We start from the raw sequence: 27,978 nt of genomic DNA on the forward strand, positions 1-27,978 counted from the left end.
GCTGAGGACACTTGGGTTGTCCGGTTTGGAGAAAAGGAGGCCACGAGGTAACCCGGTTGCTCTCTGCAGTGCCCTGAGCAGGGGAAGCACTGAGGGAGGCACCGCTCTCTGCTCCCAGGTAACTGATGGCATCGAACGGCCCAGAGCTGCGCCAGGGGAGGGTCAGGCTGCGTGTTAGGGACAATTCCGTTACCGTGAGGGTGGCCAAACACTGGAACAGGCTCCCTAGAGAGGTGGCTGATGCCCAGTGCCAGCCAGTGTTCAAGAGGCATTTGGACAACTCCCTCACTGATGTGCTTTAGCTTTTGGTTAGCCCTGAAGAGGTCAGGCAGTTGGACTGGATCTCTGAAGGCCCCTTCCAACTGTTCTGTTCTGTTCCGTTCTGTTCTGTTCTGTTCACTATCATGAGAGAGTCAATAAACACAATGAATCACTGGGGTAACGGGCAATTAGAAGACAACTGACAGGAATAAAAGAAACCATAGTTTACAGGATTCTATCTATTTATTTCAGCAGCAGTATCCTACAGAGAATGTGCATCATAAGTAGAGAATAATATTAAATGTTTTTTTAATAATCAAATTCAAAATTTGGAGTATTTTCTAAATGCCTGTTTATTTTCCAAAATATCTGTTGTGTATTGACTTTTAAATAGAGTAGTACAAAGAGGTAATGTAAAGATAGCAAAACAGAAGATAATTGAAGTTGTAAAGTTCTGTAATAAACCGCTATAACTTGATTGGTTTAGAACAGGTAATTGGACTTGAAAATTAGTATGCCTTAAATCCTACTGTGTTGTTAAACCTACTGCTTTAGTATATGAAGGCATAGCAGCAGGTTCAGCAAAAATATTTAAGTCTAAAACATTCTATGACCTTTTGTAATGTCTTTCGGGTGCTCAGATTATGTGCCTAAGAGCAGAAAGCAGTTACCCAGGTTATTCTAATAGCATTGAAATATCAATTGTATACTGACATCTGGTGGTTGGAATGGTGCACAACGATTTGCTTTCCCTTTCTTAATTTTCTTAACATCTTTCTGTAATATATAGCCATTCAAATAGTATCCAGACCTCCCAGCTTCACAGACCTTTTCAGCATTTCACTAGTTTTCATGTCCTGACAATGTTCTGATCTGTGCCTGAATCCTCTTATTTGTGATATACTGCCTATGTGCAAAAGTCTAGAGAACAGACTAGAATGTGGCTCCTGTCCAAATTATTTAGGGTTGACACCTCTGGAGTGGACCAGTCTTGTCCACGCTCCATTACTTTGTTGAAGGAATACATGTGCTGAGATTTTATTGTGAGTACTGAATGTTCAGAATAACCAGTTATTTTACTACTCGTCGAGTCATTAAAGAAAGAAAAGATCTATAGTGTCTTCAGCATGTCTTCTTGGGGCTTTATTACCTAAACACTTGCCAGCCTTTTTCTTTGTCTCATTCTGACATTCTCTGTGTGTATTTATTCTTCTAATACATATTCTTCTAATGTATTCTTCTGTGACTTTATGGACAAATTGCCACCCATGCCAATGAAGGACGTAAATCTCAAAATTAGTATCATTTTTGCCCATATGCAAAATAGTTCAAAATTCATTTTGAATAGCACTCAAAAGTCAGTATAACTGATATGTCTGCCTAGATATCAGGAAAAAAATGTAGGAGATTTTTGCTATTTTGGTCATGCAAATTGTGTTAATTTTGAAAGACCATGTGGAAAAACCCTGTAAATATATACATATATATTTATATATTTATTTTTTAAAGACTTTGTGAGTTTAGCTAGTTGGCATTCAGATTGTTCTAGTAGGCTTTATTTTCCAGTATGCTGAATATAAATAACAGAGCCATGCTGAGTATAGCAGAACATCCTTCCATTGTTTGTAAGGTATCTTATTCCACCTGAAGACTTCCCGTACATAATTGTCTGCAGCATTCTTTGCTTTTGATTATAGTTTAAATAAGCCAGTAGTGGGCAGAAGATGTATGCAATAATGTCAGATAAAGAGCTTATTATTTTTAAATTATAGAGCTAGAAATTTCTCTGACAAGAACAAAAGAAGTTCATAGTGTGGGCAGTGTTTCAGGTATTCATTTAATCAAAGATAGTCAGAAGTTTTGACTGTAAGTGAAATTACATCCTACCCATGCTTCCATTTCTGCATGGAAATGCAGTATGTCTCCAACATACTGAAGAATTCATGATATTAGTGTCTAGTAGCATGAGAAATTATTATAATGCAGGATATAAGAGTATAATAAAAACAGAGAGGAAACAATTTTAGTGTGAAACATTCACCTCAGGAGAACAGTGTCATTAAAATGTTTACTGACATCTCTTGGCAATACTCACATTTCTAATATCAAAATATGAAATAAATAGAATGCAACAAGTATATTTAAATCACAGTGACATTTTTATTCGAGGATGTCTTCCATCTCAGATATTCATTATCAATTACGAATCCTTAACACAGATCTAAGTTAAATGCCAAATCCTATGTGCAAACTGTTTTTTATCAAAATGCATGTAAAATGTAGATATAAAATATTTTATGTAATTATTTGTGTTGATTATACATCAAGGAATATCAACTTTTATATGTGGAAATAGATAGAACTTTGTCATGAAAAACATTTAAGATTGTAAATAAGTATACTCTGATTGGAAATGTGTTTAGTCCTGTTTGCTAGTTGTTTTTTTTAAACTCTCATAGTTTACCATCATTTCTAATCACAGGCAATAAATTCATTCTCCTCTTATCTTCATGTATTTATATAATTCTAAGTGATTTTACTAACAGCCAGGAATGTTAGGGTTACTATTTCAGCAAAATGTCTCAGGTATTTATAGACATTGAAAAGATCCCTCTGAGCTTCCTTTTCTCCAGGCTGAACGGTCCCAGCTCTCTCACAGGAGAGGTGCTGTAGTCCCTTGCTCATCGTGGTGGTCCCGCATTGGATTCTTTCCAGTATGTCTAGGTCTTTCTCATACTGGGGGTCCCAGAACAGGAGTATGGTTGCAGGGTTGAAACTTCTTTCTTTTACGTCTATGCTCACATCTTTTCTGCTACATTAACCTCTCTTCAAGGCTGTCTCAAACTCAGCTTTCATAAGATAAATATCTCGATAAAACATGGACCATGCTTGCTGTATATTGCAGTTTATATATTATTATTCGAACTTTATTAAGCCAAGCTTCAGGGGAAGGTTTAGGTTGGATATTAGGAGAACTTTCTTTACTGAAAGGATTGTGCGGCATTGGAATGGCATGCCAAGAGAAGTGGTTGAGTCACCATCCCTGGAGGTCTTCAAGAAACGTGTGGATTTAGAACTTAGTAACATGGTTTAGTGGTAGAATTTAGTACTAGGTTAAAGGTTGGACTAGATGACCTTAGAGGTCTTTTCCAACCTGAATGATTCTATTAATCTTTGATGCATTGTGAAACACTTGCCATGGGGGCCAGATCTTTTACGGGTAAAACAGAAAACTCTGAAGGAGATAGTAGAAGAAAGATAAATTCATCTGATTTTGCATACCGTAAGTAAAAATGAAGAGAAAGCCATCACCAAATCAATTTCTTGGATAAAAAGGACAATAAATCCAATGCCGAAATTTCAAGAGATGATTTAAGAAAAGGAAAATCGAAGGTGTTTTTGAAAAATCTTTGCAAGCAGTGAGCAATAGGAATCAGGAAAGGGAATGAAAGAAACAGAGTTTTACATCAACCTTAGAAATTTTGTTATCTTTTCCAGGCCTTTGAGTCCAGATTTGAATGATGTAATCTTACCATAAAGTGCTAAGAATATTGTTCCATGGAATCCCTCTTGCAGATGGCACAAGGTCACTTTTACACCATGATCCTCTAATCGTTTCTTGTACAGCAGTCCATCATCTCTAAGTACATCATATTCGCAGGTCAGAATGAAAGTCTCAGGAAGCTGAGCAATAACACTATCTTCAGATAGCAGTGGTGAAAAAACAGGCTCAAGAAGAGCCTTGACCAATGTATAGACTTGTTCTGAGAACGGTTGTTCTGTACTTGGTGTGTAGCCTCTTGTTTTAAACTCATGAGGGATGTTATCAGGACTCAGCCATTTCTGATACTTCAGTCTCAGTTCTTCTGAAACATGACAGCCTTGAAGCACATTGTTTACGGCAGACAAGTCTGTATTGAGATACTTCAAACCAAGAGAGACGGTTCGTTCCTTTAACAAAACGGGAATGCCCTCATTCTGCTGATAGGAAGGCAAATTAAAGTCTGCACCCTGGAGAAAAGGATATATTAGGATTTGTGCTCTCAGCTTTGGGACATCTCTTCTGTTTACCAGTGCTTGGGCAACAGCAGCAGTGAGTGTACCTCCACTGCTATCTCCACAGACAATAATGCGAGAAGGGTCTACTCCATAATCTTGTGCTGTCCTCATAAAATGTATGGTGGCAGTGAGACAATCCTCAAATTGAGTTGGATATGGGTACTCAGGAGCTAAGCGATACCTAAATAGGAATGAAAGTGTTTTAACATAGTCTTATCTAATGAATGGTCCCCTTGTTGTCCTTACATTCATGCTTTCATATATTTCATTCTGAAGAAAGGACAACTTTCTGAGATTATAATTACATCAACAGAATTGCTAATAATTACTGCTTATGCTGTCTTATTGCTACTATTGTTAATGTTTGAGGGGGGTCAGTGCATTCTTCTATCTTTGCAAAATATGTATTTAATTGCCTATCAGGTGACTCAGGGGACTGAGGGCACACACTGACTTTCTGTACAATTAGATGGCAAGCCACATATGTGTAAATTAATCTATCAGCAATTCTACTTAGAAATCAAAGTGAAAATTTCCAAACAAATGGTTAGACAACATGAGTGCAGAAAATGGATAATGAAAATACAAAAAGGTTTCAGCATTTTTCTGTAAGCTCAATTCTTTATAAACAGAATCAATAAGAGCTAATGATTCTCCAAGTGTTTTGGGATGTAAATAGTAATTAGTGCAATTTTAATAAAATTCCAAGACAACAACCATTTTTGTGAATTTTTAAAAGTTGATTCTTTTAAAAATATATTACAGCTCATCACAAAAAGATTTTAAATGGTCATCTCTGGTTGCAAGTTAAATGTGGACTGTGCACACACATACACAGTTTTTCAGAACAACTACTAAAATGAGTATTTAGTGGTCTGGGCAACTGTGCTATCAACAGAGGTAGTTACACTTCAAACACAATGCAGGCTTCAACTTACAGTGCTTTGTGTATGGCTTTAGGAAATAAAAACATCCTCATCTAATGGTAGCTACAAATTATAAAACTGCTATAATGGAAATTTGGAAATAAGTAAGTGGGGATTAGTTGGCTAGTTCTTTCTAAGGGTAATTAGTGCTGGTGTAATGCATGTGATCATTAAATACAAATACTCAATGCAGATTGCTAGGAACTTGGCTTGCAGCGACTAAAGCATTAAAGAATTATAAACCTGGAAAGGAGACACGAATGGCTGTCACGTTGTGTGTTTGGATCGGCTCCACTTACCCAACAGACACAACCACTGAGTTGGTTTTCCTAGCAAAGTAGCGGCATGTTCTTTCATAGGCCTCTATAAAAACAAAACATTTCAATGGAGTTGTAACTTGTTTTAAAAATAAGTCAGATGAAAATATTCTGCAGTTTTTAATCTCTGTTTTGTGATTAAGCTACACCGTAAATCTCCTATTGTTGGTATGATCTAATCTGGGCATTCCTCATAGTTTCATTGCATCTGTGGGAATCTTCTTGCCAATAAGAAACCTGGAATTTTTGCCATTCATTGTTTCATTCTCCTCACTGAAATGTTAACAGAAAGCACCACTGCTGCTACTGCCAAAGTGGCATTGAAGATGAGAAGTTATTAAAAGAAGAAAAAAAAGCAGCCAAATCTAGTGTATTATTTTTTCTTTTTCAGGAGACACCATCTAATCTCTAAATACAAATTATATTTTTTCCTTGTAAACAGTTCCATTGTAAATGCACAACAGTATACATACATATACACAAGCTTGCACATATATGTGAGCGTGAACTGAGTTCTTGGAAAAAAATAAAATTCTTAGAAATTTTCAACTTTTCTCATAAGTATGAGGGAGAAGACAATAAATGATCGAAGAAGTTCTAGATACATGATTTGTAGAAAGATCATTTAACTTGATGCCTGCTGCACGTAAGTAAAATTACTCTGCTCTCCTGACATGATTTTTTTTATTATAATGCTTTACCTACTACCTCTTCTTGTCTTTTAAGAAATACAGTGTCAGATCAGTAACTGCATAGTATTTGTAGATACAGCTCATATTATTTACATTACTTACGAATGCTTCCAAGCCGTCCAACTCCGCCATGAAAATAAAGGATTCCTCTTCTTTGTCCAGTGGTTGACATTTTTGGCTGGTACATTCTTACTTTAACCTTTTCAAATCTTAAGTCTTTGATAAAAAGATGTTTATCTTTTGGTGGCGGTATCCCATCCATCATAATCCTGAGGAAATGGACTTCTGAAGTGATACCAATTTTTTCTATTAATGTTGCCTGTTAGTAAAGGAAAAGAAACCACAAATTAATACAGATTTCCATCTTACCTGGAGAATGAGCACAAAAGCTTAAATTTCCATGGTCAGTTCAAACTTTGTCTCCTGATGGTTCTGACAATGAAGTGGCCAGTTATGATGATGTGGATACACCTTCATTGTAATGCAAACCCTGCGAAAATCTGTAACTCAGCAGTAGATTTGAAAGGAATGGATGAATTTGTCTTCTGTAGCTGCCTGAGAAGAATCTTCTGCCTTGTGTCCATGCGTCTCCAGAAGCAAAGACTTCCTGTGGGCAAATCTGGCTGTAAGTCACTTTCACAGTATCACTGTAACTGGTTCGTTAATACCATCATACATCTCTGGCAAAAATGTTATCAGTACTATCTAGCAGAACACAGAGTTAGCTTTGGTAATAATTTCTGAATTATATTAGAAAGTTTAGATGTTGGCATGGTGTTTTTCATCTGAACTCATTCTGCAGTGGTGAAATCCTGGCTTAGATTATATCAGTGGAAGAACACTCAAGCTATTAGCAGTAGATAGAGGGGGCAAATACTTCCTTTCACTAGGTGTTTAGGTAGCCCTGTGCTTGAACAAAAGAAGGAGAGAGCAGTTACAGCATTTTAAAATTTCTCCTTGTGTGGCTAATACTTTAGTTTCCCAAACTCCCACAGCTTTTTAACGTGCAGAACATTTTTCTGTAGCATCTACCACAGCTGGCCTCCCCAACAAGAATAATTTTGAACCTTAGCTCGATATTCACATAGCTCAGTGATTCGTACTTAAACATTCAAGGCTGAAGATTGGAGTCAGTCTGAGCTAGTCTACGTTGCGTCTGGATGGCTTTAAGCTGTTTTGGTTGCAGTCTGATCTAGTCTATGATGAAAAATACGAGGCAGTATCACTCATTTCCGCTCTATTTGGATCAAATGTTGTACTTTTTGTCTTCTCTAATGAGTAATATCATCTGTTGTGTTGCCATTGTTCATACATATGTGTTTCAAAAATCAATTATATATACAAAGGTATACACTGCATGTATCTTAAAATCCCATAGTGAGAGTCTTGTGTTTTTCACCTCACATTTCACAGACCTCATGTAGTTTAATAATGTAGTCCTGTTAAATATGGCAGAAAGCCCATTTTATGCCATTTGAAGAGCTGATCCCATCTACAAGAAGGATCATTTTGTAGCCTAGCTTTAGTCTCATACTGGTTCCTTCTACAGATCTCCTCTATGATGTCCATGGGAAAATAATTTTTATTTCTTTAATTCTCCAATTCCCTCCTGTATTTTTCTTCCTTCCTTACAGTAATACTTTTGTAACGGTTAAGGTTACTCCTGTAATTAGCTATACTGTTTGTGTATATCATAGGCACCATCTTTGTCTTGGAAATACGAAACAAAAGTAGGAATCCTTATCAGCTGCTGTGTGTAGTGTTGGAAGTGTGACATTTCATTTTCGTTAAATATGTAATAGTTTTCCTAGAGATTGGCATTTATTTATACCGTTCTTAGTCACTTCACTGTTAGTTGTGAATATCTGCTGTGGAGTACCTGCAAAAAATTGCAGTTATGAAGGACATCGGTAATTAGTATCATCACACATAATCTTCATAGTTATTTCTGGTAATATGCAAATGAAATTTTAACCTGGTGGTGTTTTAAATTGCACAGTTCCCATGAATGGAAGTTCAGCAGGAATCAACAAGTTTGCATTTTTGCTTTTTCTGATTCAAATCCATTCTTCAGTCTGTATGCTCCCTCCAAATGCAGTACTGGGTTTTCACCTAAAGTTTCTGAAAAGAAGTCATCACTTACATGTCAGCTGCAAGACCAGGCTATGTGTACTTAAAGGTATGTTTAGAATGTATCAAGACTAGTCATCACCAGTTTGTTACCAGAAATCCCGCTTTCGGGATCTTCATGTTCATAAAGCTTGGTTAATCATAGGTGATTAGCCAAGTTGGCCAAACGTGATGTACATTTTGGCTCTCGCAAAGAAATGCAACTGGTTAGCCGTATAATTTGTAAACCAGTAGTTGCACAGGTTGGATGTGGATTGATTAAGGATCTTCTAAAATGATAGCTGACATGACAGCTTGAAAAGAAAGACTTATGGGTAGCATGAGACAGCCAAAGGACAGGACTGGAGAGCTGCGACCTCCTTTGAAGCGTTGTCTAGCTCGGCCTCTGCAGTCAGTGCAAGCGCAGGAGTGTCTGCCCACCAATTGTCATTCACAGTGAAATGCTGAAAAACTGATCCCACTGACAGCTGGCATGGAGGTTTCCATGCACCAGGAGAAAAGCTGTGTGAGAGGCAGAGAGGAACTTGAGTTAGATTACAAAGGAGAATCCAGATACGTGTTCAAGCAGAGGGCTGTGGCCTGCAGCAACATGCACGTAGCAACTGGTGCCAGCGGGAGGGCCGTGCTGGCTGTGCTAACCCTGGTGTGAGTCCTTTGTTCTCTTTACACAGGTACAGGGGCCTGCCATCTGCACCCAATTTCTGCCAGCCCTTCTGCCTAAATCATTACTAGGATAAATGGGGTCCAGGAAGCTTACAGAGCTATTAACACAGTGCATAGCATAATTTAATCAGCCCCTCGATCATTGCAGGTCCGTTTCTGAGGAAGGACAGGTTTTAGCCCTTTGACTAGTGTTTAGCTTTACTGATCTGTCCATTTTTCTTCTTACAGACCAAATACTAAGTGAAAAAATAAAGGATGGGTAGATTTTTCTATGAAGAATTTTTATAGAATCATAGAATGGTTTGGGTTGGAAGGGACCTTAAAGATCACCTGGTTCCAACCCCCTGCCATGGGCAGGGACACTTCTCACTATACCAGGTTGCAAAAAGCCCCATCCAACCTGGCCTTCCTCGAACACTTACGGGGATGGGGCATTCACAGCTCCGTGGGGCAACCTTATTAAGACATAGCTCTTTTTATTTAAGTATATCCTCTTAGGTGAATGCAAACACTTCTTCATAAAATTTATTAGGTTGCACATAGCTGCTTCAAACTGATTTGTCTCCAGTGACTTCACATGCATCTTTTGTCTCAACTGAACACTAGGTCTGTCCTAGTAAACTTTTGTTTTCCCTGCAGTTTTGACCTCATGGGTTGCCATCCCTTGAAAGGATTTGGCTACTTTGGCATAACTAATCTGCCTGACAGCAGACTCAAAATTTCCTTGCATTTATACTTCGCTTTAATCATACATTAATATCCTTATCCTTCTGCTTCTTTGAGGTGATGTGGTACAATGCTTTTCCTTGGCCTCTCACTGGCCAGCAGATTATAAGTTGAGAACTACATTAGTCACCAGTGAGCTTCTAAATTCTGCAGTTTGGCCTCTTATATATGAATTACACAAAGATAAAACTTTGTCTGATGGATAAAGAGTATTCATACACTGTTTTTGAAAATGCGGAGGTCCACACATAGTACAGTGTATGTAAGAAAACTTAATTTGACTTACTATCCCATTTTATTTCATGGCTTTACTATCATAGCAGCGTTCAGAGCTGGGTGAAGTGTTCTCAAGGGACATAATGAGTCACGTCCTCAGAAGCTTACTGACTTCAAAAAAAAACTTAATAAGCATTGTAGTAGGGAGAGGGAGGAAAAAATAATAACATTAGAACATGGAATTGCAGTGAAATGTCGTGCACAACACAAAGAAACTGAAGCTTTTTTTTGTGTAATTTAAAATGCTAAAAGAAAAGCTTGATTTAGCAATCACAAAAGTGTTTTTTAAATGTGTGCTAACTCAAAAAAAGGAAGTCATATAGACATGCTGAAAGGCCAAAGATCTCGAATGTGGCAGCTGTCTGTCAGATGGCTCAGAAGTAGAGCAATACATTTGTAGCAGAGAGCTGAGATCATGTAGGGCATTTAGTTACTCTTTCCCTAAATAAGCACTGTGTTACACAGAGCAAAGTTCCACATAGAACATGTGGTAGCTCCTCACATTTTCCAGCACTGCATGAGGCAACAGGATTAAAAAGCTAAAATTTACTTGATCAGAAAAAATGGGATATTAGACTGTCCACAGAATTTTATTTTTCTATATTGTTACCTTTAATGTATAGCAAGCAATGGAGTCATCTTGCACCCAGCTGAGCTGAAGGTATTTGCAGTGGTACCAAATAAATCGAGCTGTGTATTTGCAGTATATTTAAACATTTGTGCTAAAAAAAAATCACCAATCCCTTATCCCTCTATCAGAAATTAAATTAAAAAGTCCAGCTTTAAGCAAAGTTTACTTACCAGACCAAACCCGAAGTTCATGATATAATGAAAAGCGTAAAGCTTTTTGCGCTGACTCATTCCAGGCGGGATTTTTGCCTTGGGGTGTTCATAATAGAAAGACATTGCCACAAAAAGAGTCAAAACAACAAGAAAAAGTGTGAAGAGAAGTTCCATCTTGCTGTATTGTTAGGAGTCAAATGGAAGAAGCAGCTGTGACCTCCTTCCCCCTCTGACTTTGGAAATATTTCTGAAGGTAAAGGCGCAGGTTTAGCAATTCTCTTCATATCCCATCATCCAGCTCTTAAAAATCCCAATAGGAAAATGAAAGCATGTGGCAATCAAACCATACAATTAAATAGATAGTAACAATTAGTCACAAGGGAGGCTTACATAAGCAGTTTTTCATATTTACAGCTTACATGTTTTGATTCTGTGCACATCACTGTAGAACCAGTGCTTGCCATATCTGTAGCATCAGCATTACAAGACAAAAACTTGTTATGTCTCTGCCTGTTGCTTGAATACAGTCAAGCCTGTGTCTTTTCTGAGTTCCTGTGGAACAGGATTTCTTAGCCATCGCCTTCAGAGCTGTTCAGTTTCTTGATTTCTTGTGCCCCCATGCCTTACTTTTTCAGACTTCTAGTGAAATCTAAGTTTCAGCATTGTGAACGTCTCTCTTCAGCTTTTATTTGGTGCCTGTCATATAAATTGTTTGTGTAGCTATACAAATAGACATACACCTCTGGTGAAAATGTATGCATTTACCCTATCCCTGATCCTTTAGCTTAGAATGGAGTCTTTTCAAAGCAAGGATGGTGTTTTGTTTTGTTTTGGTTTTTTATATAGCACTGTTATCATTTGGTTTTGAGAGCATTCAAATATGCTTGCATTATTGCTAAAATAATAATAGTGGAACAGCTGACAAACAAGCCAAAAGAAAAAAAAATTACAGCTGTTAAAAACAGCACGTCCAGAAGCATCTCCAGTGATAATATTTAACCCTGTGAGTGTCTAACAGCGTCCTCTATGAAGGATATAGGGGTGGTTATATAACTCCCAGTAAGAGTATTATCAGATGTGGATCTGCTCTGCTGAAGTCAACAGAGTTAGGCTGATTTTTATTAACTTCGGATTCAAGACTTGCAGTAGAGAGTGATCTCAAATTATGTATGACAGTTTTGTGTGAAGAGGTATATTATACGTAACTGCACATTATGTGTAGCACTTAGAAAAATTATTTCTGATAGGTATTACAGGCAATTCCTAAGTACATGAAAGTCATCTCAAGACAGATACAAGCATCATTAGGGACTTTCAGTTTTCAGGTGAGATTATGTTCCCTAACATTTCTCATTCACAGAGGGCAAGTAAAATATTTATCTGGTACTCAGATTCAACCAAAGCACTGAAATATATCTTACAGGGGTTTTAGATGGTGACTAGTCTCTGTGCTTTTTGCAGGGGTGAATATCACGGTAATTTAGCATTAGAGTTTGTGAACTGTGCAACAAACAAAAGGAAACTCATTCCCAACAACTCCCTTTGTGGCTGTCTTGGCTCCAGCTCAAACCAGAATTGCTCTTTGGGATGCAGCTTGATAAATTGATTGATAGATTGACTGATTTTGTACACGGTCATGCAATTACATCTTTGAATCTAACATAACTAGAAGCAGCTGCAGTCTGAATTGTCAGTTGTTTGCATCTTGCTTATTCCTCGTTCATATGTTCTCTCCAGCAGGTGAAAGCCTGTGCCAGCTGTTTTCTTTGGTTGTTTTGGTGGTGGTGTTTTTTCAGCAGCCTCTTGGTTGAGCCTTAGAGTACTGCAGTCTCTGTCTTCTCACAAAAGTATTGCTTACAGATATCATTTCAGGTAGAAATATAATTGCAGCTGATGAAAACTGGACATGAACTTGATGGTTTCAGGACTGGTAGCAATGACTAGACATCAGCAGCCTGCTCTTTTCTGTGTATTCCATGTGCCTTCCTCTGGAAATAACATGCTTGTATTCTTCAGTACACAAATCATTAGTTTCAAGATTTAACCTGAAACAAACAAAAATCTGTAATGCAAGGCTTTTTCAGTGCATATGATGTCACCTTTGTGAACAGTATCCCTTTACCAGTCTGTTCAAACTGTGAAGGCAACAGGTTCTCACTATGGAAAGTATCAGTATGGGTAAAATGAGTGCTTTTTTTTCTTTTTCTTTTTCTTTTTTCTTTTTTCTTTTTCTTTTTCTTTTCCCTTCAGAAAGAGAGTACAATGGATAGGCTGACCTTGAGATGTAGATTAAAATGAAACTTAAACTCAGAGAACCCCAAAGCTTTAGAATGCACAATCTATCAATCTATGACCTGCATAGGAAAAAAGACCTTATGCTTAATTCCTGGCTTCAGAAACTGTTTAGTAATTGTTTAGAATAAACAAGAAGGAAGTTAATTTTAGAGTGTGGAGATTCACTCTCTGAGAAGAAGCTTAATGCCATGTTCTGCTTCATCTGCCCAAACTGTTTGTTCATGTTATCCAACATCACTTTGGCAACGTTCATATCCCAACATCCCATTCCCTATCTCTCCCTTGCCAGAAGGTTGTTTACATGCTTTGTACAAAATCTAATTCCTTTTTGTTTATTCTTTCATGCAGCGCTTGTGTCAGCCAGCTCGGTAAGGGATATTGATGAGAGGCACATTGCCTGTAGCCTGGAGATTGGGATGCTCTCTTGGGAAATGGAAGGAGAAAATTCAAACCTATCACGACTGAGGTGCATATCAGCTTTCTCACAGCTCAGACGAGCATTAGGAAATAGCATTGCACAAAGTGTGGTTGCAGCTCCCTTCTGTAGCATCTAATAATGAAAGTAATTATTCAGCTTTGTTCTGAATTTCATGCTGTCCCAAGGACTTAGGTGTGGTCTAAGTATGCCTATCAGATTCAGCCCCGCTGGCAACCTCAGCAGTCTTCTGACACCTGTGACAGAACATTTGTTCTAAGGTTCTTACCACCTAGTGATCAGCTGTTTTCAAATCTTTTTGGTGCCACTTTACGGAGAGCTGGTAAGTCTTGGACTCTTATGGACACGTTAAGTAGGTCCGGACATCACAGCACCCCACCAACATCCTGTCATCACTGCTAGAGCCTCCATGTAAAAACTCTTCTAGAATCTGGATATCAGCAGTAAAAGAAACAAACTAGTTGGTTCATGAAGTAAGAAATTAGTTTTCTTTGGGCATTGCATGTACATGGAGTAACATTTAACATTTTATTAGCACAAACATCAGGAATTTGTAAGCATCAGTCCCAGGATGGGAAATAACCTTTTCAACTAAATAATCTTTCCAAATATACGTTCTCTCTCTCTAGCTTCTGCCTTTTTTACCTTGTCTCTCACTCCTGTAGGAGAGACCAGAGGAATTTGTCCCTGAGGCCAAAATCCCATTTTCTCCTGCCTCAGGATCTTCCTTTCTTACTGATTTCAAGTGCAGAGCTAAATGCCAGTGCCTGAATCATTCTTGTCAACATTGTCAACATCCTTAAGCTTTTACTCTGTTGTGTCTGCACATGCTAGGGGAGACTGAGCCAGCTGGAACAGACATGAAATCTTCCCTTCACGTAGTCTTCAGATGGTCACAAGATCTCTCTGCCTGTTTCTTAATCACAGTGCTGCTGAGGTGACCTGCCAAGGCTCAGGCACACCAGATGCCGATGGACACCTCTGTCCAGGTGCTGGGAGAGGGCTCCTTAGAGAAGGTGCTGCTGGACCCAAGAAGCTCATGTGAAGTCCTGCATAGCAGGAGTGCCATCTGGTGCTGAAAGTTGAACTTGAAAGCTGAACTCCCCCAGTCGAATCCTCACCAGCACACACTTCGTGCTGTAAGCTTGCATGAAAAGTACTGACAAACTCTGTTAATGGCTTGTTTTATGCAGTGACTTGTTTTGTGCCTGCTTGTGACTATTTATTTGCATGCGTAATTCCTTGGGGAAAAGGCATTTGTGTGCATAATTCCATAGGCAGATTGCAAGTCTGTGCTTTAAGAACTTGACTGTAGCTCATTGAACATGCAGACAGCAAGAGGGACATGCTGTTAGAAAGTGCTTGAGTGAAGAGGAGAGTAAAAATTATGTTGTGTCTTTCCCTAGAAGATAGGAAAATATGTAAATGAGTGATAATTTTGAAAGCTAATTCCACACTTAGGAAATTATAAAATGGTTTAAATGAACAAGTTCATATGAACATATGAAATGTTTATATGAACAAGCATTCTATATCAAAAATGTGAGACACATAGCAGATCTATAATTATTTAAATCAGAGGACAGGAAGTTCCATGGAGACAATTAGATCTTGCTACTTCTAAATTTCAGAAAATATTGGAGTCATTATTAAAAAAGGAACACGCTGTTTCTGTACTTGCTGTTCCCTGCTTACCCATATGCACTACCATGGTTATAACCCTCAATACAGATTAAAATGCGTGTGTTAAAAAGAGCTAATAATACTGCAGACATTATAAAGATAAATTGATTAACATTTGTAGTAAATTAAGACCTACAGATAATGGACCGTGGCAAAACCTTAGTAGTAGATCAGTGCAGAATTTGGAGAGTGGGCCATAAATGATACCTAAGTCCAGACACTGAATAATGAAAATAAAGTTGGTATGGATTGCTGAACTGGCTAGGAGTATAACACTCAGGGCAATGAATGAGATGTATGTAAAATGGTATGTGATCATCTCATAACATGTTACATACAAGGTGGAATTGAATTGTATGGACATCGTTAGTTCTGGCACTTCCCACATTGTCTGTGCTGGCAAAGTTCTGCAGAGTGTTCAGGACAACAAAAGCAACACTGATGACCAAGCAGAGAAGTGGATTTCAAAATGGGGAGGGCTACACAGGGAATGGCACTCAGCCTTCTGTCCCTGAACGCCTCTGCTCTGCTGGTCACCAGTACGGCATGGGGAAAGAGGCTGTATTTAAGGGAGCCCATCATTTAGGTGCAAGGAGGGTGAAACAGTTCACAGAAGATTTTGCTCAGTACAATCACTGCTTGGAAGGTGGGGAAGCGGCAGAGGAAGAATTTTGGAGTACTATATATAGGCATATTTGGGTGGTTTTGCCAAGAGCCACAAAGATGTTTATGTGATATTTACCAGTGGCAAATTATCTATCTATCTATCTATCTATCTATCTATCTATCTATCTATCTATCTATCTGTCTATTGCAAAAGTTAATTATCAGTTGTGCAGTGGTTTCAAAATAGTAGGTGGATGAAGAGGATTAAGAATGTTACAGGGTAATGCAATAGGCTGTGCTTGTTGTTAGTCAATTCCTTTGTTTGGAAACTTTGGGGGAGATGCAGATGTGCAGTATTGTCAAGGCCTTTGGACTTTTTTCTGTTCAGTTTAGTTACAAAATTCTCTCCCATCAGACAGGAGGGACTTTGATTCCAGAAATTTTAAAACGCACCAGTGGGAATCATCAAAAGAACAGGTACTGAAGATGCAGTATGTGTGATAAACTGATCCTGAATAAAGATAAGTCTGATGACTCACAGGTTTGACTGAAGTTCATGAAGACATACCCAAACTGACTTTAAGTGAGCCTGCTCATGTGCAGATAACAATACTGCTGTGGCAGAACAGACTTTGACGTGGATTAACTGCTCAAATACTATCCAGCTTTTCACATCTCCTTTAGAGCAGTTATTGACTCACTGCTGCTCTTGCTCATGCTACCAACATGTAAGCTGGTAAGCCAACTTTCATCTTGAGGTCAGAAACCAAAATGAATTGCCAATTTCATATCAGGTTGTATCACCGAAACAAATCCTGTAAACCTCAGTCAGTGGAACATTGTGAGCTTTATCATGTTATTTACTCCTGGAAGAATTTCTTTGCTCCAAGAGTAAGTTGCTAGTACCTGAAATAGGAAAAATGAAACTAAATTTCTCTGGTGTCAACACAGCGTAAAGAATCATCATTTCATTTTACTGAGGGACTGGAGAACAAGAATTCACAAGTTAAACACTGGTTGCTCCAGAGATCTGTAACTGCTAACATGTCACCACATTTAATTAATATGGTGAAGAATTTAACCCTACATTTTCTTCCTACTCAGAGTTCAGCTGGCAGAGAATGAAGATAACATACTAACCTCTTTCCACACTTGCATGTGTGTTTTACAGCTATTACAAGTGCTAGGTGATGGCATAACGATGATGAAATATTTTACAGTTCTTAGGCATTGCAAGGCCAGCTGTTTTGACATGCAGTTATTCAGGCATCTGCCTTTACAAATGTGGGTCTGTCTTAATGTAACCACTGACCTGTGATTTTTTTTCTAATGTGTTTTGAACCTTAACAGAAACAGTTCAAGCAGCTTTGGTGCTGGTTTTATATTTTTCTCCAAATTCTCAGTAAATAAGTTGATTGTTACAAAATGGCAAGAAGCACTGGGTGTCTCTCTCTTCCCTGAATAAAACCAAGTGCCTCTCAGAAAGGAACTTTATAGAAAATGGTTTAGAGGACATTCAGTTTTGCTTGTGAGGTTTTCCCTTACTTCTTCTGTGTTGCCAGTCTCAGATACTTACAGGTAACGGTCTCATTTCTACAGCTCTCATTTCCATACCTCCCTTCTGTGCCACCCATTTCACTTTAAAGTCAGATTTGTAAGCAGAACCCAATTACCCCTTTCAGATTTTACAACCAAGCCCAAACCGATGGTTTGCCTATGTACGTAGACTGATGATTACTGCTCATCTCAGGAACAGTGAAAGTATCTTTACTCTCCAGAAGCTTTGGGGAAGCATTTTATCTGTGCTCTCATACTGATTTTGTGTGTGTTATGTGGGTATATGTATGCATATTTATGATTATTCATATGTTGCAAGCCGTAAAATGTATTTTGCTATATAAACGGTGAGGTTTTATTCTTTGACATAAGAGAACAAAAATTCTTACAACAGAATAAGAGAACATCAAAACAAGGATATCAATTAAAGGGTTAAAAAAAGGAAGGTTAAAGATGCATGTTCCCAAGTTACATGTTGCCAAATAATAGCAACTGAAATTCAGAATTCAGCAGACCATGCTATCATAACTTCTTATTTCTTGATGAGATTCTAATTTCCTGCCTAGATATCCAATAGCTACTAAATGGTTAACTGAAATACACTCAGTCTGCACACTAGGTCACCGTCTTCAAGAATACATTTTAAAAGCCTTTTATAAAGTTTACAGCGTGATCCACTATTTTACTTGAGGACGGAAAGGAGAAAATACTGTAACCAAAAAACCCTATTGTACCATGGAAGCCTTCTTCAATGTGGTACCAGGTCACTTTTACATCATTGTCCTCTAAGCGTTTCTTGTACAGCAATCCATCATCCCTGAGCACATCATGTTCACAGGTAATTATACAAGCCTCGGGTAGTCGGCAAATAACAGCATCCTCTGCTAACAGCGGCGAAAATCTTGTCTCAAACAGTTCTTTAGTTTCTTCATGGACCTGAGGAACACATGAAGTGGGTATTGGTGGCTCATAACCCTGTTTGAATTTCTCTGGGATAAGATCTGGATTTATCCATTTTCTGTATTTCAAATTCATACTCGCAGGGACATGAGAACCTGCCAAAAGAGCTTCCTTCATGGAGCAATCCTTATTCAGGTACTTCAGAATATAATGGACTGTACGTTCCCGAGACAATAAGGCAGTGAAGGCATTTTTCTGGTGAGATGGCAGATTAAAGTTCAAGGCCTGGAGAAATGGATAGATCATGACCTGGGCACGTATCTTCGGGATGTCTGTTCTGTTTACTAGTTCTTGGCAAACATTAGCAGTAAAAGTGCCCCCTACACTATCCCCACATACGATAATCCGATCAGGATCCACACCGTAGTTTTCTGCAATCTTCAAAAAGTGAATGGTAGCAGTGAGACAGTCCAAATTCTGGGCTGGATACTTGCACTCAGGAGATAAACAATACCTGAAATGTACAAGACTGCAATTTCTACAAATATATATATTTGATAATTGCTTGAATGTCTCGACTTAAATGCGTTCATGGATTATATTTTTACAAAAACTTTCCAAAAGCAGTGTTACTGACTTAGTTTAAAATTTTACATACTGAAGCAAAACAGAACAGCTTCCCCTCCCATTTCTGTCAAAATTCACAGACTGTTGATCACTGAGGTTTGTTTTAGCATAATTTAAGAACACAGGGGCTTGAGTAGTGCAGTCCAATCACCCACAATATAGAAAACCACACATTTACTCATTTTCTGGTCAGCAGGGTAGTTTGCAGTTCTCTTGCTGGGACTGACTGCATGTATGTATGTATAGCTGCAAGTCAGTCCTGCTTGCCCAGAGAATCAACCAAGTTCTGGCTCCCAACGCTTTTATGCTGGGGCAATGATTATTATATTTTTATTATGTTAGTATATATTAGTACAGTATTGTATATTATTATTACACTTTAACATAATAATAGTAACTTAATAATATTATATTATAAGCAACCATACAGTAAATATACTGTGGTGACAAAGTAGCTTCCTGCGGACAATTATTTCATTTATTTTGTTAATTGAAACAAGTGGATTGCAGGAGAGTGATGTTAAAGTAACAGTCTCTTTGTTTAGTTCCTGACCAACATACTTGCATGTGATGCAAAAAGCTAGGCAGGCATAACAGCCCAGGCAAACACCCAGTCAGGTTAAAGGGAATGAAATATCGACCTCTCTTTTGAGAGCAAGATGCATTTTTAATAACCACGGTTCTTTATTCTCTGTAAGTGCAGTCTTAGGTCTTTCTGGAGAATATTAGGTTTAATAAGGAAAAGCTAAATACTACCGAGGCAGCGGTGCAGGCAATCTCTGTTAACCCTTCGCTGTTTGCTGAGGCACACTGCTTCTGCTTTTCTGTTTTTTCACTATTCTGCTAAACTAACTCAGTGGCTTCATAAAGTAAACATCCTAATAACTAGGGAATAAAAGGGTGTCGATATAATATTTCAGAGTCACTTTAACACACCATGACTCACTCACATATGGAATATACAATTCATGTTCAAAACCAATTTCTCCTAACTTAATAAAATTCTTTAGTAATGATTTTGTTTTCCACAGGAGAATTTGTTGAAAAATAAAAGTTTCTTCTTGCCATCAGCCATTTTCCATAAGCAGAATGCCTTTAAAAGGAAGCAGTGGCCCATGTAGTTTTAAAAATATATTAAATTTTAGGCTTATTGTTTACTTTTTAAAATCATTCCTGAAGCCCCCTAAGCAATAGCATGAAATCAGGAAAGCAGTTTGTGATACATTATTATCAAACAAAGATGATGATTTCTGTGGTGATAACATAAAAATGTCTGTTCTGAAAACAGCTGCCAAACTGTTTGGGTTACTTTATAAACCCTTACCAGGTGTACCTTGTCATTTCATGGCACGTGCTTGCTCACACATATTGACAATGTAAGGATGGACAATACTAGAGCTCACTTCCTTTTCTTCTGTGCAAAGAAAATTAAGGCTTGTTCAGAGGTGGGGAAGCACAAGACCTCTCCAGCTCAGGGAGCAGCACTGGGGGCAGCTCACTTACCCAACAGACACGACCACGGAATCAGATTTTCTGGCTATGTACCGGCATACTCTTTCGTGGCTTCCTGCAGAACAAATGTTGTTAATGGAATTAATAGCTTTGAATACTTGAAGCAATATCCTCCCTTCTTTTCTTATGACATATTGCCATGATTGAGTTACACAGAGCTAAGCAATTAATGGTCTTATTGAAGAGAGACGACATTTGGTACTGCATCCTCTGTGTGGGCCCCTTGCCTGTTTAGTGAGCTACTCCAATTTTCTCTAGGATAAAATAGTCTAGACTTTTAATCCTCAGAACACACTGTAACAGTCATGTATTTAGGGAGGCTGTTGATCTGTAAGGAAAACAAGGATTTATTATTATTTGTTATTAAATGCAATTTCTTAGAGTGATTGTAAGGGATAAAGTACCTTGAGATCTTCATAAAAGATTATTACATTATTTCAAATTAATTGTGGGAGAGTCTGAGACTGACTTAGTCATGTCATATCGTTTTGCTGTGGAAATGCTAATTGTGTTACTGTAGCTAAGTCTAAATAAATTCTATATTCGACACAGAGATTTGACTATTTGCTGAAGAATGAAAGTTGCAGCTGGTATGCCTCCAAAGAAATCAGTATATTTCTGTGTGGCTAATTCAGGCAGAAATCCAAAGCATCCAAATTATGTTATATTAAAATGTCTAATTATAAAATTATCCCATAGTAAGGCTATGGGCAGAAATATGCCTGTTACAATGTATTTAAAGATACACTGGGTTTTTCATCAGCCTTAATTCTATCTTTGCTACATTTAGAAGGTTTGGTTTACAGGTGTTGTTCAACAATGTGTTCTACCTTAAATCACAGAATCCTAACACCTTTAAATATGGGTGTATGTCTGCTGACTGTAGAAACAGTATTTTTTAGGACTTGTCAATTACGTATTTGCAATTATCTGCTTTCTCTAATAAATTAAACTGAAAAAAGACAACCTAACTAAAGTCCATGCAGCATGGGCACATATTTAAAAAAGGCTGCTGTAGGCCACTGAATTACAATGAGTGCTGTTTATAGACAAACCGATAAACATCCTGCAGGTAGAGATCAAAGGGAGGAATGCAGGAACTAACAACTTCTGTTAAGTTTTCAGACCACAAAGAATTTGTTTATTTAGCAACACCACTTACTATAAGGAAGATATATGCCATAAAGAAGGTGATATCCTATAAAGAATAATTTGGATATTAAATAAAGACAGATTAAAGAGTTTAAAAAGTAAAAACAAACATTAAATGCTTTCAGTCTCTCAGTTGCCCAAACTAAGCCTCAGTCACTTGGGTTCAGGAGAATTTATAAATATATATATAGTTAACAACCATAAATATTTTTAAAAATAATTAGAAAAATCACATTTTCTGTTTCAGTTCCTTACTTATGCCTCCGTACATCCCGCATCCTCCATGGAAGAAGATGACTCCTCTCCGTTTGCTTGCAGATGGTAATCTTGTGAGGTAAATCCTCACTGGCACTCCATCAAAATGCAGATCCTTTATGAAGAGCTTTGAATCCTTGCATGCCGGCAGTCCACCAAAAATCAACCTTATAAGTATGTGCTCCTTAAAGATACCCAAACTTTCTGAGTTCTTTGCCTAGGTATAACAGGAAAAAATCAGTAGAGGAACAGGAGAAATCAGTATAAGAAATCTAAGTCTTTCCACTCTGTAGGGGCCACAAAAGGCCACAAGTTACCTTTTCTATGTTGTGTTTTGGTTATCTGCTATTTTCCAAATTTATTGGTTATTTATTGGTTATTATTATTATTATTATTAAACCAAAGTTATTGGTTATTTGCTACTTTGCTTCCACAAATAACTCTAGTGGCTTTGTGATTGCACTTGTGAAAGTGGAAATGTATATCTTCACGATCTGAGATACCATTATTTCTGGAGGAATGTTGCAATACTTGTTCCAGGAAATATATAAATACCTTCTTATATCTGTGATCTGGTTTTATCACATGTAACATCAAGAATTTGCTTAGGTATGCAATTTAGCTGTCATGAGGCCTGAGGCTCCTTTTCTAGTCCATGAAGAGAAAGAGGCATTTCTAGAGGACAATTCCAATTTCAGCTGCATTAAGTCACGCTCTGGAAATGTCTGTTTGTCTCCGCTGATTATAAAGGGAGACTATCTACTTCAGATGCCTCAGTTGAAGTCTTTAAGGTTAGGTGAGATGAAAATGTCCCTAGCATGATGTCAGATGCAGTAACTTACCGGTCTTGGGTCATCTCCATGCCACAGGGACAGTGACAACAAGGTTTAAGAAAATCAGTAGTGGCTATCACAGAACCACAGAATGGTCAAGGTTGGAAGGGTCCTCTGGAGAAATCTGGTCCAAACCCCCTGCCAAGCAGGGTCATGTTGCACAGGATGGCATCCAGGCGGGTTTTGAATATCTCCAGAGAAGGAGATTCCACAGCCTCTCTGGACAACCTGTTCCAGTGTTCTGTCACCCTCACACTAAAGAAGTGCTTTCTCAGTAAAGTGCTGCTGGCCTAAATGAAGAACCTTGTGAGAAGGATTCTGAATCTGATCTGCTTCTCCATCAGTAAAACCATTGCCTATATCAAGATCCCACAGGTATTTAGGAAATGGCACTTCAGCCAGTTTCTTAAATTTCTCAGGGAAAACTGATACTCTGAAGACAGGGTAGGTTTGTTGAATGTGTCACAGCATTTTCTTATCCAAAGCTGTTCAATTGCCAATAATTGAGATAGCCTGAAGATCATCATGCTGGAACCCTCCTTCGTTTTGAATACAGGTTGCAAGTGATGTATTTCCTGCTAGGAACATTTCTTTCCCTATTAAACGGTGACTTAATTGCCATTACAGACTATTACAATTCATCCTTCTGGAATGATAGTAATCATAACAAGTAATTTGCAAATGGTATTTTCCTCTTCTGAGCAACAGAAGTATACATGTACATGCTGTATCAATGCCTCATAAATTAATAGCCAGCTATGCTATTGTAGATTGGTCTTTCTGATCTCATGTAGCTGTGCTTTAACTTGGATTTGCTCTGTCTTGGAGAGAATTCAAATATTGGCCTTAAATAGCAATTTTGCTGCATGAGAATGCAAAAATAAGACAAAGATGCAGAATTTTCTTAGGTGCGTGAGCTCAGCTATCACATACATATGAAGCCAAAACTTATGTGGTTCAAGTGTGTTGCAACACACAGTTCCTCACCAAGGCATTTTTTCAAACAATTCTTTCTTTTTTTAAGTTGAGTGAGGAGCAATAAAAGAAGCCATCATGAGCCATGGAAGAGAAAGAAAATTATCTGAAAACAAAAATGGAAACCCAGAGATGATCTGGAATTTTTTGATAACACTGTGTGCCACCACTGCCAACAGTGCTTGTGTTGTTTTAAGTCCCAGTTCCCATAGACAAATTGGATAGATATAGTTCTTGCCTTACAGTTGAAAATGCACGTTTTTAGGTATCCTGGAGAAGGCAGAAGATCAATATAAGAGTCAAGGTAATCCTGGCAGAAACCACGGGGTCAATATAACCTTCCCCAAAGTGCAATTTTCAAAAATTCTAGTGACTCGTAAGTCAGTGTTTTTGTTGAAGTGATGATTTTGGAATGACTGAAGTTAATAGAATTGCTGTATTGTGTTTATTTAATCTCATCTGTATTTTCTAACATGCCTGTTTTTTTAAAGAGCCCTCAGATGACAGATAATAATATATATGATAAACTTGGTATCAGAACATACTATAGTGGTATCAGAATATACTTGGTATCAGAATATAACAAATATCCTTTTTCCATTCCTTATCTTAGGAACTCTTGGCATCATAGAGGCATCTTCAGTTTCAGGGAAGAAAATGTCATGAAGGAGAATGGGGAATTTGGTATGTGTTCTATCAAAAAACTTCTTCTTAATCAATAATTACAAAATACTTCAGAACCAATAACAATAAACGAAAAAAAATGAAAGGGATAACTACTCCTAGACAGATCTGATTGGCATTAGTAGATGAAACGTATTGTATAAGCCAGGTTCTAAAAAGTGTATATGTGTAAGAAAAAGAGGACCCAGATCAGCATGTCAGTGTACCTATACTTGTGAAATAGGGTCTTTCTTTGAAAAACTGTTTGCTGGAATGCCTAAATTCTGGCACAGACTTGCTTTTTACATGGGAGATCATATGGTGACCAGATTTTTACTTTAAAAGTAATTATGAAATCACATACGAAATAGCAAAGACCACTCCATTTGAGTTTCATGGATTTATAGACTACATTTGACAGTCTATCTGTCTCAGTCACTTTGAAGTGTTATGATTTGCCAATTAAAATGGTTATCAAAGCTTTATATCACAGTAAAATATGCACAGTCTAAATGCATATCTGTAGAAATGGATTAAAACAAAAGCTAGGATAAGAACTAGTAGGCTTTCTCTCATCTTTTCTGTTTGAGATTGTCATTGATTTCCGCAAGACAGAGCATGTGCATAGATGCAGCAGGAGCATCATATGTATAACTGTGCTCTAGAAGATACATGTTCAACTGGTTATGCAGGTTTTCTAAGAGATATCCCAAATAAGTGGAAGTAAAGAGCAGAAGACTGTCCTGTGTCAGAAAAAAAGAGGTCTTTGCTGCAACATACATGATAGGGAGTACAAACAGATAAGTCACTGGCACAAGAGGAGCTCCATTCATAAGAACGAAGAGGGTATGTTCATTGCACATGTGTAATGCGCAGAGCATCATACGCTTTGTAAGAAACCTGTGAAGTCCTCACTATGAGGAGGACTCCTCCTCCGTGTATAAAAATAAGCCTAGAAATTCACCAGAAGTAGATGTATAAAGGCTTTTGACAACAAAGGGCTCAAGAAAATTAAATTCAGTGCATAGCAAATGTGGGAATGCATCTTTAAAACTATCCAGAAAAGGAAGTTGAAAATTCTGGAACATTATAAATGGAGATAGAATATGTACTGTTGCAGAACAACCACTTAGAGGCTGTAGAAGTAGCATCAGTAAAAAGAATCATCTGAAATTATCTTTTCATCAAACCAAGTATAGAAACATAGAGGACCTAATAACATACAGTCATTTTATTATATTAAGTTTATATATATAGCTTAACATGAAGAGCAGCCTTAGATATGTAAGGACAGCAACTCTTCTTTCATGCCAGACAATGCAGAAGGGTACATGGGTTGTAGGCCACTGGAGAATGAGGGACCTGATTTCGTGAATGCTACTCTGTGAGTTTAAGCAACCCATTTAAGTCTTTAATTGATTATAGTGCCCCAAAAGACTTTTCAGGATATGGGCCTTAGTCACTGTGTTCAACACATACAAGTAGGGGATTAGAGAACACCTCTGCTTGAGATGAGCCCCATACAAACATGAATGAAATCATTCTGTGGTTTTCCTGCAGACTTTCTTTTGATGCAGTATATGCCAAACATGACAGGGCTTGGGCTGCTCTTGTCTGCTCCTGTTGTCTTCTTTGAAATTTTTTGGGGTAAGAGCTGTTTCTTACTCTGTTGGCAAAGTACATAGCACAGTGAGTCTAGTTTACAAGTACTTAAATAATAAGTAGTAACAGCTCTAACTGAGCCTGCTTTGTCCAGGAGGTTAGATTAGATGACCTCTGGAGGTCCCTTCCAACCTACATAATTCTATGATAATTCACCAAGACACAGTAATTCAGCCACTGCAGAAATAAGAACATGATTAATGGGTAATAAAATTACTGCAGGTAGATTAATGTTTAAGAAATTACCTCAAATATATCAAAGTGCACTCAGATAAAGTGCAGCTATTATTGTTCAGCCATTCTGTCTTTCACAGGACTAGTCATTTCATTATAGAAGGCAATCAAGTTACAATTGCAGTGTAAACATGCAAATCTCAGTATTTAAAAGAGCTCACCTCATGAAGGCTGCTTTTATATACAGTATTAAAATACCAGATCAAATTTTGGCCTTTGCCTTTAAATCTGTGTTACCATATGGTTCCTATTACACACAGTTGCAATATTTAAATGCTACATTCATAGTTCTACTCAAATTTTTCCTTTCCTGAAAATCACAATATCATAGAGCATGATAAACTCACCAGAATTTCCACCAGAGTATAAAAGTAATGGTATAAGCTGAGCTTTGATGGCTGGTCAACTTCAGGAGGAATTTTTGCCTTGAAAGAATCATAAAAAGTTGCAATTAAAACCAGTAATATAAAGGCAAGTAGAATTCCTGCTATTAGTGCCAGAGCATAAAAGAATTCCATTTTTCTTTGGTGGGGATGATTTACTAGAGAACTCTTCGATATGATTCTGTCAATATTTATATGCTCCAGATTGACTCCACAGAGAAGTAATTTGCATACCAAAATTCCTCCGCCCTCCTCCTCCAAATCAGGCTGCCAGATGCTAGCAGTAGACAAACATCCGGCAATGACTGCTGTTACAACTTCGTTTAGCATGGCCGAAGTTAATGCCTACAATACTCACACTCACCATTTTATATATTCCAAAATTGTAGATGGACTTTATGTTTTATCTAGTTGAATTGTACTCTGACTTATGGGCCCGAAAAGCTATGTGAGATTTTTTCCAAGTGTACTAGTCACTGTACTGAAAGAGACTATCTCTGCTTATGAATGCATGGAGGACTGGCAATGCTGAACTCCAGTTTGATCCTAAGGCTTTATGTTTAGTGCTGATCTATATTTATTTTACTTATTTTATGCAATCTTGCTGAGGCAGACAGCTGGCCAGAACAGTTAGAACAGACATTGTGAAGCAGATCTAAAGGAATTTTGCTTTTAGAGGTGAGTACAGAGCTATCAGCTTAGGAAACTCCCTGAGCGTGCAGCAAGGGTCTGGGCTTACCAAAGGTCCAGTAATGTGAGAGGGAAATGAGAAAGAAAATTTCACTTGGAGAGCTTCAGCTCTCTCTTTTCTGGTGCATTCTAAAGCAAAGATTTTGATGTCTTTAATGCAACAACAACAAACAACTTAATAGCTTGCTATTTTTTTTCCAAGACAACTCTACATTATCCTTTGCTCTAATTTAGGCTGTGATTAGACCGTATGGCTAGGCACGTGCTTGTGCATATAGAGGTGATGATAACAAAGGAATGAATGACTAGGTACAGCTTCATGTACTTCCATGCACCATGTGACTGCACAAATATTTTTTGGGTAAAAGTAAAAAGCAAACCTGAGCTCAGCTTGACGCAATTAATAGAATCCATGCTTATCTCCGAAACACTCTGAAATATTCCTTTATCTCCAATAATCTCATAGATATTCCCTTTTAAAACCCTTATGAAAGCTTGTAATCATGGTTGCAGAAGAGAAGTACTCCTACTTATGAGCCATAAGATTTTGGGTTTGGCTAACAAACCTGTAGTGGTACAAGGTGAGTCATTTCTAGCTTTTCTTGTAACCATGAAAAAAGCAGATGAAATATATCTACTAAGAAAAAATCTCATTTATGCAAAATATGCCTCTACTTAGAGG

General features: G+C 37.8%; 2 protein-coding genes across 4 annotated transcripts; both read right to left on the minus strand.

Moving 5' to 3' along the window:
* Positions 1–1,756: 1,756 nt before the first annotated feature.
* On the minus strand, positions 1,757–11,133 carry LOC308181211 (arylacetamide deacetylase-like 4). 2 transcript variants are annotated; one of them, XM_080564114.1, is made up of 4 exons: positions 10,852–11,133; positions 6,358–6,574; positions 5,546–5,609; positions 1,757–4,501 (listed from the first exon to the last, which is right to left on the minus strand). In XM_080564114.1, exons 1-4 carry the CDS (start codon positions 11,005–11,007, stop codon positions 3,724–3,726), a joined length of 1,215 nt encoding a protein of 404 aa, XP_080420240.1. In that variant the 5' UTR covers positions 11,008–11,133; the 3' UTR covers positions 1,757–3,723. The 2 variants fall into 2 exon arrangements, with proteins under 2 accessions (XP_080420240.1, XP_080420241.1); XM_080564115.1 differs by lacking the exon at positions 10,852–11,133 and adding an exon at positions 8,231–10,128.
* A 6,608-nt stretch (positions 11,134–17,741) lies between these two features.
* On the minus strand, positions 17,742–27,262 carry LOC308181203 (arylacetamide deacetylase-like 4). Of its 2 annotated transcripts, none has more exons than XM_080564099.1 (4): positions 26,571–27,262; positions 21,857–22,073; positions 20,441–20,504; positions 17,742–18,839 (listed from the first exon to the last, which is right to left on the minus strand). In XM_080564099.1, the coding sequence occupies exons 1-4, from the start codon at positions 26,934–26,936 to the stop codon at positions 18,053–18,055; spliced, it is 1,434 nt and encodes a 477-aa protein (XP_080420225.1). In that variant the 5' UTR covers positions 26,937–27,262; the 3' UTR covers positions 17,742–18,052. The 2 variants fall into 2 exon arrangements, with proteins under 2 accessions (XP_080420225.1, XP_080420226.1); XM_080564100.1 differs by having other exon boundaries at positions 17,742–18,824; positions 26,571–27,260.
* Positions 27,263–27,978: the final 716 nt, after the last annotated feature.

Source organism: Anser brachyrhynchus (genome assembly GCF_964034855.1).
Source record: "Anser brachyrhynchus genome assembly, chromosome: 21".
Taxonomy (NCBI): domain Eukaryota; kingdom Metazoa; phylum Chordata; class Aves; order Anseriformes; family Anatidae; genus Anser; species Anser brachyrhynchus.